General features: G+C 46.2%; 1 protein-coding gene across 4 annotated transcripts in view; it reads left to right on the forward strand.

Moving 5' to 3' along the window:
- Window positions 1-12824, forward strand: part of abcc1 (ATP-binding cassette, sub-family C (CFTR/MRP), member 1) — a 59694-nt gene extending 46870 nt beyond the window's left edge. For 3 of the 4 annotated variants that reach the window (XM_055897320.1, XM_055897335.1, XM_055897343.1), the window contains 5 exons: window positions 1001-1147; window positions 2651-2809; window positions 3463-3629; window positions 3844-4038; window positions 7264-12824. In XM_055897320.1, the coding sequence (XP_055753295.1) occupies window positions 1001-1147; window positions 2651-2809; window positions 3463-3629; window positions 3844-4038; window positions 7264-7372 (777 nt within the window). In that variant the 3' untranslated portion in view covers window positions 7373-12824. The remainder of the gene's footprint in view (window positions 1-1000; window positions 1148-2650; window positions 2810-3462; window positions 3630-3843; window positions 4039-7263) is intronic. The other variant, XR_008756038.1, reaches the window with a different exon arrangement.
- The last annotated feature ends 1213 nt before the right edge of the window (window positions 12825-14037 follow it).

The raw sequence follows: 14037 nt of genomic DNA on the forward strand, positions 1-14037 counted from the left end.
CTGCCGTACTGTCTTCAGTCAGCTGGTCTTTCTACTAAATAACATATGACCTGTCGTACTGTCTTCAGTCAGCTGGTCTTTCTACTAAATAACATTTGACCTGTCGTACTGTCTTCAGTCAGCTGGTCTTTCTACTAAATAACATTTGACCTGTCGTACTGTCTTCAGTCAGCTGGTCTTTCTACTAAATAACATATGACCTGCCACACTGTCTTCAGTCAGCTGGTCTTTCTACTAAATAACATATGACCTGCCGTACTGTCTTCAGTCAGCTGGTCTTTCTACTAAATAACATATGACCTGCCGTACTGTCTTCAGTCAGCTGGTCTTTCTACTAAATAACATATGACCTGTCACACTGTCTTTAGTCAGCTGGTCTTTCTACTCTGTGTGTACACGGGAACTCTGTGCGTACACGGGAACTCTGTGCGTACACGGGAACTATGTCTGTACACGGGAACTCTGTGCATACACGGGAACTCTGTGCGTACACGGGAACTCTGTGCGTACACGGGAACTATGTCTGTACACGGGAACTATGTCTGTACACGGGAACTATGTCTGTACACGGGAACTATGTCTGTACACGGGAACTATGTCTGTACACGGGAACTATGTCTGTACACGGGAACTATGTCTGTACACGGGAACTATGTCTGTACACGGGAACTATGTCTGTACACGGGAACTATGTCTGTACACGGGAACTATGTCTGTACACGGGAACTATGTCTGTACACGGGAACTATGTCTGTACACGGGAACTATGTCTGTACACGGGAACTATGTCTGTACACGGGAATGCTGTGTGTACACGGGAATGCTGTGTGTACACGGGAACGCTGTGTGTACACGGGAACGCGGTGTGTACACGGGAACGCGGTGTGTACACGGGAACGCTGTCTGTACACGGGAACTTTGTCTGTACACGGGAACTCTGTGTGTACACGGGAACGCTGTGTGTATGACTGTGTATATACCTATATTTGTCCCCTCTCAGGCGGACTGGAGACATGACCAATCGTCTCTGCCTCCAGGCTGGCCCACAGCAGGCAACATAGACATCAGAGGGTTTGGTCTGCGATACAGAGAGGACCAGGAACTGGCCGTACGCAACATCACCGTAGCCATCCACGGAGGAGAGAAGGTATGTGATGGGGGATTGGGGAGGGGGGTTGGGCTGTGTAACAGGAGGGATTGGGGATTGGGCTGTGTAACAGGAGGGATTGGGGATTGGGCTGTGTAACAGGAGGGATTGGGGATTGGGCTGTGTGACAGGAGGGTACGGGCTGTGTGACAGGAGGGATTAGGCTGCGTGACAGGAGGGATTAGGCTGCGTGACAGGAGGGATTAGGCTGCGTGACAGGGGGGGATTAGGCTGCGTGACGGGGGGATTAGGCTGCGTGACAGGAGGGATTAGGCTGCGTGACAGGAGGGATTAGGCTGCGTGACAGGAGGGATTAGGCTGCGTGACAGGAGGGATTAGGCTGCGTGACAGGGGGGGATTAGGCTGCGTGACAGGAGGGATTAGGCTGCGTGACAGGGGGGATTGGGCTGCGTGACAGGGGGGGATTAGGCTGCGTGACTGGAGGGATTAGGCTGCGTGACAGGAGTGAACGTATATAAATATGATCCATACTGTTGCAAAGTCCGAAACCAAGAGAGTTAGCTCATTAGTTATAAACCAATGTCACACGAAGCAATCTGGATGCCATTTATGTTGCTTGAAGTAAAGTTTCATCTGTGTTGCTCAGTGTGTCACCCCCTAAAAATTGCCTGCAACTTGGTTGCATTGCATCGCAAGACATAGAAATCAGTCCTATTTCACACAACTGACTATATGCAATGTCCAATCAGTGAGCAGGAAACGGTTTACATAACTCGGCATATCTCGGGACTCTGACCTAGTTGTCATGTCAACAGCAGCTGTCAGTGCTGCTGCAAACCACAACAAAACAGACAAGACACAGGGGAAATGTAAAAACTAGTTTAGACTTCATGGCTAGTCATGGTTTTATGTACATGGACTGGCAGTCAATACATGTCATTCATTTTAAAAGTGAAGACCTTTTTGTCCAGTTTCAACTGAAATTGACTGCATTAGCTCGCTAACGTTCGCTAGCTTAGCTCGTTGCTAGCTTGGTAAAACATGGTTGGCAGATAGCCAATATTTTGGCTAGTTAATTTGCACAGCCAGCGTTTAGTCTACATCGATGCTGTTACAATTACCAAACATTTGGATAAACAAATACTTTTGAAACCGTGATGTATGACAGGATTGGAAGTTGCAATTTCAACAAAGTTGTAGTTGCTTGAGATGATGTCACTTGCAACATAAATTGCGTCCAAAATGCTTCGTGTGACACGGGCATTAACCGTAAGGGGGGGAATGGTTGCATACCAGCCGCGGAGGGGGTTCATGGATGGACGCTTTTTCTAGCATGGATGCTTTGCTGTGGCTGTTCTTCATCGGTGGCACTATCGTAGCTATCGGGTATACAACTATGCCTGCCCAGCCTGTGTTAGCATGGTGGCTAAGTGTGACATGTTTTCCTATGAGAACTGTACACTGTCATGCCGGTCTTTCACTATTGTGTTCCAGGTCGTACAGGAGCAGGGTAGTGACTGTTGATGTTGATGTTGTTTCCAGGTGGGTATAGTAGGTCGTACAGGAGCAGGGAAGTCCTCTCTGACTCTAGGATTGTTCCGCATCATCGAGGCGTGTGAGGGAGAGATTCATATAGATGGAGTTAACATCGCTACGCTGGGTCTACATGAACTCCGCTCCAGGATCACCATCATACCACAGGTACAGACCCACGGCCCATGCAGACACCCAAACTAACCCACACTCTTCTGGATACATGTTAAAATATCTTTATTTATCCTCTCCCCTCCCTCCCTCACCCCTCTCTCCCTTCCCCCTTTCCCTCTCTCCCTCTCTCTCTCATGGCTCTCCCCCTCCCTCTCTCACCCCTCTCTCTCCCCCCCTCTCTCATGCCCCCCCTCCCTCCCTCACCCCTCTCTCATGCCCCCCCTCCCTCCCTCACCCCTCTCTCTCCCTTCCCCCTTTCCCTCTCTCCTCTCTCCCCCCTCCCTTCCCCCTTTCCCTCTCTCCTCCCTCCCCCCTCTCTCTCCCTTCCCCCTTTCCCTCTCTCCTCCCTCCCCCCTCACCTCTCCCTCTCTCCCTTCCCCCTTTCCCTCTCTCCTCCCTCCCCCCTCCCTTCCCCCTTTCCCTCTCTCCTCCCTCCTTCCTCCCCCCTCTCTCCCTTCCCCCTTTCCCTCTCTCCTCCCTCTCCCCTCTCTCTCCCTTCCCCCTTTCCCTCTCTCCCCTCTCCTCCCTCCCCCCTCTCTCCCTTCCCCCTTTCCCTCTCTCCTCCCTCACCCCTCTCTCCCCCTTCCCCCTTTCCCTCTCTCTCTCCCCCTTCCCCCTTTCCCTCTCTCTCTCCCTCCCCCCTCCAGGACCCAGTGCTGTTCTCTGGGTCTCTGAGGATGAATCTGGACCCCTTCGATGGCTACTCTGATGAGGAGGTGTGGAGAGCCCTGGAGCTCTCCCATCTCAAGAGCTTTGTGTCGGGCCTGCCGGACAAACTCAACCACGAGTGTTCAGAGGGGGGAGAGAACCTCAGGTACACAAGGCTACATAGGGCTACATACACCATACATAGGCCTATATAGCATTATATACACACACAGCTTCTGGTTCGCTCTCTCGTCCTTCTCTCCTTTCCTCTTCCATCTCACCTTCTCTCCTTACCTCTCTCCTCCTCTCCTTACCTCTCTCCTTCTCGTTTCTTACCTCTCTCTCGCTCTCTCTCTCATAAACATCTCTCCTCTCTCCAGTCTGGGTCAGCGCCAGCTGGTGTGTCTGGCCCGAGCCCTCCTGAGGAAGACAAAGATCCTGGTTCTGGATGAGGCCACGGCTGCTGTGGACCTGGAGACAGACAACCTGATCCAGTCCACCATCAGAACCCAGTTTGATGACTGCACTGTCCTGACCATCGCACACAGACTCAATACTATCATGGACTACACCAGGTAATATATACACAGACTCAATACTATCATGGACTACACCAGGTAATATATACACAGACTCAATACTACCATGGACTACACCAGGTAATATATACATAGACTCAGTACTATCATGGACTACAACAGGTAATATATACACAGACTCAGTACTATCATGGACTACACCAGGTAATATATACACAGACTCAATACTATCATGGACTACACCTGTTAATATATACACAGACTCAATACTATCATGGACTACACCAGGTAATATATACACAGACTCAATACTATCATGGACTACACCAGGTAATATACACACAGACTCAATACTACCATGGACTACACCAGGTAATATATACACAGACTCAATACTATCATGGACTATAGACTCAGTACTATCATGGACTACACCAGGTAATATATACACAGACTCAGTACTATCATGGACTACACCAGGTAATATACACACAGACTCAATACTATCATGGACTACACCAGGTAATATATAGACACTCAGTACTATCATGGACTACACCAGGTAATATATACACAGACTCAATACTACCATGGACTACACCAGGTAATATATACACAGACTCAATACTATCATGGACTATAGACTCAGTACTATCATGGACTACACCAGGTAATATATACACAGACTCAGTACTATCATGGACTACACCAGGTAATATACACACAGACTCAATACTATCATGGACTACACCAGGTAATATATAGACACTCAGTACTATCATGGACTACACCAGGTAATATATACACAGACTCAATACTATCATGGACTACACCAGGTAATATATACACAGACTCAATACTATCATGGACTACACCAGGTAATATATACACAGACTCAATACTATCATGGACTACACCAGGTAATATATACACAGACTCAATACTATCATGGACTACAGACTCAGTACTATCATGGACTACACCAGGTAATATATACACAGACTCAGTACTATCATGGACTACACCAGGTAATATACACACAGACTCAATACTATCATGGACTACAGACTCAGTACTATCATGGACTACACCAGGTAATATATACACAGACTCAGTACTATCATGGACTACACCAGGTAATATACACACAGACTCAATACTATCATGGACTACACCAGGTAATATATACACAGACTCAGTACCATCATGGACTACACCAGGTAATATATACACAGACTCAGTACTATCATGGACTACACCAGGTAATATACACACAGACTCAATACTATCATGGACTACACCAGGTAATATATACACAGACTCAGTACCATCATGGACTACACCAGGTAATATATACACAGACTCAATACTATCATGGACTACATCAGGTAATATATACACAGACTCAGTACTATCATGGACTACACCAGGTAATATATACACAGACTCAATACTATCATGGACTACACCAGGTAATATATACACAGACTCAGTACTACCATGGACTACACCAGGTAATATATACACAGACTCAATACTATCATGGACTATAGACTCAGTACTATCATGGACTACACCAGGTAATATACACACAGACTCAATACTATCATGGACTACACCAGGTAATATATACACAGACTCAATACTATCATGGACTATAGACTCAATACTATCATGGACTACACCAGGTAATATATAGACACTCAGTACTATCATGGACTACACCAGGTAATATATACACAGACTCAGTACTATCATGGACTACACCAGGTAATATACACACAGACTCAGTACCATCATGGACTACACCAGGTAATATACACACAGACTCAGGACTATCATGGACTACACCAGGTAATATACACACAGACTCAATACTATCATGGACTACACCAGGTAATATATAGACACTCAGTACTATCATGGACTACACCAGGTAATATATACACAGACTCAATACTATCATGGACTACACCAGGTAATATATACACAGACTCAATACTATCATGGACTACAGACTCAGTACTATCATGGACTACACCAGGTAATATATACACAGACTCAGTACTATCATGGACTACACCAGGTAATATACACACAGACTCAATACTATCATGGACTACAGACTCAGTACTATCATGGACTACACCAGGTAATATATACACAGACTCAGTACTATCATGGACTACAGACTCAGTACTATCATGGACTACACCAGGTAATATATACACAGACTCAGTACTATCATGGACTACACCAGGTAATATACACACAGACTCAATACTATCATAGACTACACCAGGTAATATACACACAGACTCAATACTATCATGGACTACACCAGGTAATATATAGACACAGACTCAATACTACCATGGACTACACCAGGTAATATATACACAGACTCAATACTATCATGGACTATAGACTCAGTACTATCATGGACTACACCAGGTAATATACACACAGACTCAATACTATCATGGACTACACCAGGTAATATATACACAGACTCAATACTATCATGGACTATAGACTCAATACTATCATGGACTACACCAGGTAATATATAGACACTCAGTACTATCATGGACTACACCAGGTAATATATACACAGACTCAGTACTATCATGGACTACACCAGGTAATATACACACAGACTCAGTACCATCATGGACTACACCAGGTAATATACACACAGACTCAGTACTATCATGGACTACACCAGGTAATATACACACAGACTCAATACTATCATGGACTACACCAGGTAATATATAGACACTCAGTACTATCATGCATGCCACAGCTCGCATTGATGTGCCATCCTGGATGAACTGCACTACCTGAGCCACTTGTGTGGGTTGTAGACTCCGTCTCATGCTACCACTAGAGTGAGAGCACCGCCAGCATTCAAAAGTGACCAAAACATCAACCAGGAAGCATAGGAACTGAGAAGTGGTCTGTGGTCACCACCTGCAGAATCACTCCTTTTTTGGGGGTGTCTTGCTAATTGCCTATAATTTCCACCTTTTGTCTATTCCATTTGCACAACAGCATGTGAAATTTATTGTCAATCAGTGTTGCTTCCTAAGTGGACAGTTTGATTTCACAGAAGTGTGATTGACTTGGAGTTACATTGTGTTGTTTAAGTGTTCCCTTTATTTTTTTGAGCGGTGTATATACACAGACTCAGTACCATCATGTACTACACCAGGTAATATATGAAAACACACCTGCTCTCTCATCTCTCTCCTTCAGAGTGCTGGTCCTGGATAAAGGGGAGATGGCAGAGTTTGACTCTCCCTCCACTCTCATCACCAAGAGAGGAATCTTCTACAAGATGGCTAAAGACTCAGGACTGGTCTGAGGGGCGAACGGGAGAGGACAGGCGCTTAAAAACAACATCCCTCCTTACAGAGAGCTCCTCCTCCAACTCCCTCTTCCTCTCCTCCTAACCGGGAGGCTGTGCAGGGAAGAGGTAGCAGAGAGAGAGGAGATTTCTAAAGATTTCAATGTTTCTGACTGATAAGTGTGTATAAATTATGGGAGCACTCTACCTCCACTCCATCCCTCCGTCTACTTCTCCACTCCATCCCTCCGTCTACTTCTCCACTCCATCCCTCCGTCTACTTCTCCACTCCATCCCTCCGTCTACTTCTCCACTCCATCCCTCCGTCTACTTCTCCACTCCATCCCTCCGTCTACTTCTCCACTCCATCCCTCCGTCTACTTCTCCACTCCATCCCTCCGTCTACTTCTCCACTCCATCCCTCCGTCTACTTCTCCACTCCATCCCTCCGTCTACTTCTCCACTCCATCCTTCCGTCTACTTCTCCACTCCAACCCTCCGTCTACTTCTCCACTCCAACCCTCCGTCTACTTCTCCACTCCATCCCTCCGTCTACTTGTCCCTCATCCCTCCCTCTACCCCTCCATCCGTCTCTCCCTCCCTCTACCCTTCCCTCTACTTCTCCCTCTACCCCTCCATCCCTCTCTCCCTCCCTCTACTTCTCCCTCCCCTCCACCCTCTACTACAGAATATGTAAAGGATTCACTCCACTGAACCTGATGCTGCTGCTTCTCCAGGACAAATCCCTTCTGTTACTCCTCCATCCCTCCCTTAACTAAAGACTTCTCCAGGACAAATCCCTTCTGTTACTTCTCCCTCCATCCATCCCTTAACTAAAGACTTCTCCAGGACAAATCCCTTCTGTTACTTCTCCCTCCATCCCTCCCTTAACTAAAGACTTCTCCAGGACAAATCCCTTCTGTTACTCCTCCATCCCTCCCTTAACTAAAGACTTCTCCAGGACAAATCCCTTCTGTTACTTCTCCCTCCATCCATCCCTTAACTAAAGACTTCTCCAGGACAAATCCCTTCTGTTACTTCTCCCTCCATCCCTTAACTAAAGACTTCTCCAGGACAAATCCCTTCTGTTACTTCTCCCTCCATCCCTCCCTTAACTAAAGACTTCTCCAGGACAAATCCCTTCTGTTACTCCTCCATCCCTCCCTTAACTAAAGACTTCTCCAGGACAAATCCCTTCTGTTACTTCTCCCTCCATCCCTCCCTTAACTAAAGACTTCTCCAGGACAAATCCCTTCTGTTACTTCTCCCTCCATCCCTTAACTAAAGACTTCTCCAGGACAAATCCCTTCTGTTACTCCTCCATCCATCCCTCCCTTAACTAAAGACTTCTCCAGGACAAATCCCTTCTGTTACTTCTCCCTCCATCCTTCTCCCTCAACAAACTGTTTGTTCAACTCTCCTTTAAACGGGTGTCTGGATGTTTTCAAGATTCCCTTCATCTTGCAGAATTTGTCCGCGCCGGTTTGCCATTGTGGGAAGTCAGAAGGCCATCTGATCTGCTCTCCTCCGTCAAACAGACTCAGAATACCACCTAGGTTTATTTTTTATTTTTTTTTATTCTAAATGGGCATTTTGTGCTTTTGAAGATGTACTCTGTTAAGAGACTATAAAAGAGTCATTTTTGTTTTGTCTCTGCCCCAGTTTGCCTTTATTGCCATCAGAGGAAAGAATCAGAATATTCTCATTTGTTCTATCCAATGTAACTGGAATGTTCTGAATTGTTCTCCCCAACGGAACCAGAATGTTCTGGTGTGTTCCTTCCAAAGGAAACCAGAATGTTCTGGTGTGTTCCTTCCAACGGAACCAGAATGTTCTGGTGTGTTCCTTCCAACGGAAATGGAATGTTCTGGTGTGTTCCCCCCCAATGTAACCAGAATGTTCTCATCTGTTCTCTCCAATGGAACCGGAATGTTCTGATCTTTTCTCTCCAATAGAACCAGGTGGACTAGGTTGAATATTTATTTGACAGACAGTGCAATGTTATCCCCACAGGGAGTGAGTGAATGGATATCTGTCCAATCACAGACGCCGGCTGTTGAAACCTGTCCCATCAGTCAGATCCCGCCCCCCTCTATGTTGAGTAGTGGTAAAGAGAGTGAGGTCACCCACCCTTGACCTCTGCCTGGGTGGCATTTGACCCTTGACCTCCCAGACGCTGCTTTCCATAGTGCCACACCTCAAATGGCATCCTACACCACACTTCTCTTGACCCAAACCCTGTGTGGCAGTCTGTTGTCTGTAACCTAGAACTAGTCTAGGGAGAGACCTGTTGTCTGTAACCTAGAACTAGCCTAGGGAGAGACCTGTTGTCTGTAACCTAGAACTAGCCTAGGGAGAGACCTGTTGTCTGTAACCTAGAACTAGCCTAGGGAGAGACCTGTTGTCTGTAACCTAGAACTAGTCTAGGGAGAGACCTGTTGTCTGTAACCTATAACTAGCCTAGGGAGAGACCTGTTGTCTGTAACCTAGAACTAGCCTGGGGAGAGACCTGTTGTCTGTAACCTAGAACTAGCCTAGGGAGAGACCTGTTGTCTGTAACCTAGAACTAGCCTAGGGAGAGACCTGTTGTCTGTAACCTAGAACTAGCCTGGGGAGAGACCTGTTGTCTGTAACCTATAACTAGTCTAGGGAGAGACCTGTTGTCTGTAACCTAGAACTAGCCTAGGGAGAGACCTGTCTGTAACCTAGAACTAGTCTAGGGAGAGACCTGTTGTCTGTAACCTAGAACTAGTCTAGGGAGAGACCTGTTGTCTGTAACCTAGAACTAGCCTAGGGAGAGACCTGTTGTCTGTAACCTAGAACTAGCCTAGGGAGAGACCTGTTGTCTGTAACCTAGAACTAGCCTAGGGAGAGACCTGTTGTCTGTAACCTAGAACTAGCCTAGGGAGAGACCTGTTGTCTGTAACCTAGAACTAGTCTAGGGAGAGACCTGTTGTCTGTAACCTAGAACTAGCCTAGGGAGAGACCTGTTGTCTGTAACCTAGAACTAGCCTAGGGAGAGACCTGGCTGGCTTTAAACCTGCTTTATTTAAATGAATGTAACACACAATATTATATCCTTCTGGTCAAATCCCAAATGGCACCCTATTCCCTACATAGTGCACTACTTTTGACCAGGTCCCATAGTGCTCTGTTCAAAAGTAGTGCACTTTATAGGGAATAGGGTGCCATTTGGGTCAAATACAGGATAATTTGACTGTAGCCTTCTGCGTTCAGCAGAGACCACTTTTTCCTTGTTGGCACTTTAACTGTTGGTTAGTAGGTGTTATTATATTACTGAACCTCTGGAGCCATACGCTATTGGGTTAGTCAGGCTGATCTGCAAGTCTCAATAAGGTGTTGGGTTAGTCAGGCTGATCAACAAGTCTCAATAAGGTGTTGGGTTAGTCAGGCTGATCAACAAGTCTCAATAAGGTGTTGGGTTAGTCAGGCTGATCAGCAAGTCTCAATAAGGTGTTGGGTTAGTCAGGCTGATCAACAAGTCTCAATAAGGTGTTGGGTTAGTCAGGTTGATCAGCAAGTCTCAATAAGGTGTTGGGTTAGTCAGGCTGATCAGCAAGTCTCAATAAGGTGTTGGGTTAGTCAGGCTGATCAACAAGTCTCAATAAGGTGTTGGGTTAGTCAGGCCGATCAACAAGTCTCAATAAGGTGTTGGGTTAGTCAGGCTGATCAACAAGTCTCAATAAGGTGTTGGGTTAGTCAGGCTGATCAACAAGTCTCAATAAGGTGTTGGGTTAGTCAGGCTGATCAACAAGTCTCAATAAGGTGTTGGGTTAGTCAGGCTGATCAACAAGTCTCAATAAGGTATTGGGTTAGTCAGGCCGATCAACAAGTCTCAATAAGGTGTTGGGTTAGTCAGGCTGATCAGCAAGTCTCAATAAGGTGTTGGGTTAGTCAGGCTGATCAACAAGTCTCAATAAGGTGTTGGGTTAGTCAGGCTGATCAGCAAGTCTCAATAAGGTGTTGGGTTAGTCAGGCTGATCAGCAAGTCTCAATAAGGTATCATGTTACTCATTTTCACTGGGGTTGCATCCCAAATGGCAACTCATTCTACATTTGACCAGGGCCCATATGGGGGAATAGGACGTCATTAATGACCAGGGCCCATATGGGGGAATAGGAAGTCATTAATGACCAGGGCCCATATGGGGGAATAGGGTCCCATTAGGATGCAGCTTTTCACTGGGACATCCAGTGACTACAGCAGGTGTGTTGTCTGCAGATGGAGCCAGTAGCAGCCTACTACGCTTGTTGGGGCTCTCCTGTGGCGTTACTTCTTTATTTGAGCCTTGGTTTATTTCATGTAAATCAAGGAGACGTGCTTTTGATTTGTCTGTTGCGTGTTGTCTCAAATGTCACCCTATTCCCTATGTAGTGCACTACTGTGGGCCCTATTCCCTATGTAGTGCACTACTATGGGCCCTATTCCCTATGTAGTGCGCTACTATGGGCCCTATTCCCTATGTAGTGCACTACTGTGGGCCCTATTCCCTATGTAGTGCACTACTATGGGCCCTATTCCCTATGTAGTGCACTACTATGGGCCCTATTCCCTATGTAGTCCGCTAATATGGGCCCTATTCCCTATATAGTGCGCTAATATGGGCCCTATTCCCTATGTAGTGCGCTAATATGGGCCCTATTCCCTATGTAGTGCACTACTATGGACCCTATTCCCTATGTAGTCCGCTACTATGGGCCCTATTCCCTATGTAGTGCGCTAGTATGGGCCCTATTCCCTATGTAGTGCACTACTATGGGCCCTATTCCCTATGTAGTGCACTACTATGGGCCCTATTCCCTATGTAGTGCACTACTATGGGCCCTATTCCCTATGTAGTGCACTACTATGGACCCTATTCCCTATGTAGTGCACTACTATGGGCCCTATTCCCTATGTAGTGCGCTACTATGGGCCCTATTCCCTATGTAGTGCGCTACTATGGGCCCTATTCCCTATGTAGTGCGCTACTATGGGCCCTATTCCCTATGTTGTGCACTACTGTGGGCCCTATTCCCTATGTAATGCACTACTAGGGGCCCTATTCCCTATGTAGTGCACTACTATGGGCCCTATTCCCTATGTAGTGCACTACTGTGGGCCCTATTCCCTATGTAGTGCACTACTGTGGGCCCTATTCCCTATGTAGTCCGCTACTATGGACCCTATTCCCTATGTGGTGTGCTACTGTGGGTCCTATTCCCTATGTAGTGTGCTATAAATGGAATAAGGTACCATTAGGGAGACAAGCCATCTCAGAACAGACGCTGTTAAACCATTGAGTACATAACTGTGCTGTTACATATTTATATCATTTGTAAGTATGCATATTATAATTATTTTATATTTGTATACATGCACTAGTTTTTAAGTGTGCATTATTTTTTCGGAACATGAATCAAACTGACGTGTAAAAAAGTTGAAAAAATAAAGTACTTTTTTTGTTAACCTGTGTTTGTCTGGTCTGTTTGTCTGGTTTGGTCTGTTTGTCTGGTCTGTTTGTCTGGTTTGGTCTGGTTTGGTCTGTTTGTCTGGTTTGGTCTGTTTGTCTGGTCTGTCTGTTTGTCTGGTTTGGTCTGTTTGTCTGGTCTGTCTGTTTGTCTGGTTTGGTCTGTTTGTCTGGTCTGTCTGTTTGTCTGTTTGTCTGGTCTGTCTGTTTGTCTGGTTTGGTCTGTTTGTCTGGTCTGTCGGTCTGGTCTGTTTGGTCTGTTTGTCTGGTTTGGTCTGTCTGTCTGGTTTGGTCTGTTTGTCTGGTTTGGTCTGTTTGTCTGGTCTGTTTGTCTGGTCTGTCTGTTTGTCTGGTCTGTTTGTCTGGTCTGTCTGTTTGTCTGGTTTGGTCTGTTTGTCTGGTCTGTCGGTCTGGTCTGTTTGTCTGGTTTGGTCTGTCTGTCTGGTTTGGTCTGTTTGTCTGGTTTGGTCTGTTTGTCTGGTCTGTTTGTCTGGTCTCTCTGGTTTGGTCTGTTTGTCTGGTCTCTCTGGTTTGGTCTGTTTGTCTGGTTTGTCTGTGGTCTGTTTGTCTGGTCTGTCTGTCGTCTGTTTGTCTGGTCTGTCGGTCTGGTCTGTTTGTCTGGTCTGTTTGTCTGGTTTGGTCTGGTCTGTTTGTCTGGTTTGGTCTGTTTGTCTGGTTTGGTCTGTCTGTCTGGTTTGGTCTGTTTGTCTGGTTTGGTCTGTTTGTCTGGTCTGTTTGTCTGGTCTCTCTGGTTTGGTCTGTTTGTCTGGTCTGTTTGTCTGGTTTGTCTGTCTGGTCTGTTTGTCTGGTCTGTCTGTCGTCTGTTTGTCTGGTCTGTCGGTCTGGTCTGTTTGTCTGGTCTGTTTGTCTGGTTTGGTCTGGTCTGTTTGTCTGGTCTGTTTGTCTGGTTTGGTCTGGTCTGTTTGTCTGGTCTGTCTGTCTGGTTTGGTCTGTTTGTCTGGTTTGTCTGGTCTGTTTGTCTGGTCTGTTTGTCTGGTTTGGTCTGTTTGTCTGGTCTGTCGGTCTGGTTTGGTCTGTTTGTCTGGTCTGTCGGTCTGGTTTGGTCTGTTTGTCTGGTTTGGTCTGTTTGTCTGGTTTGGTCTGTTTGTCTGGTCTGTTTGTCTGGTTTGGTCTGTTTGTCTGGTTTGGTCTGTTTGTCTGGTTTGGTCTGTTTGTCTGGTTTGGTCTGTTTGTCTGGTCTGTCTGTTAGTC

Source organism: Salvelinus fontinalis, chromosome 2, assembly GCF_029448725.1.
Source record: "Salvelinus fontinalis isolate EN_2023a chromosome 2, ASM2944872v1, whole genome shotgun sequence".
NCBI classification, from domain to species: domain Eukaryota; kingdom Metazoa; phylum Chordata; class Actinopteri; order Salmoniformes; family Salmonidae; genus Salvelinus; species Salvelinus fontinalis.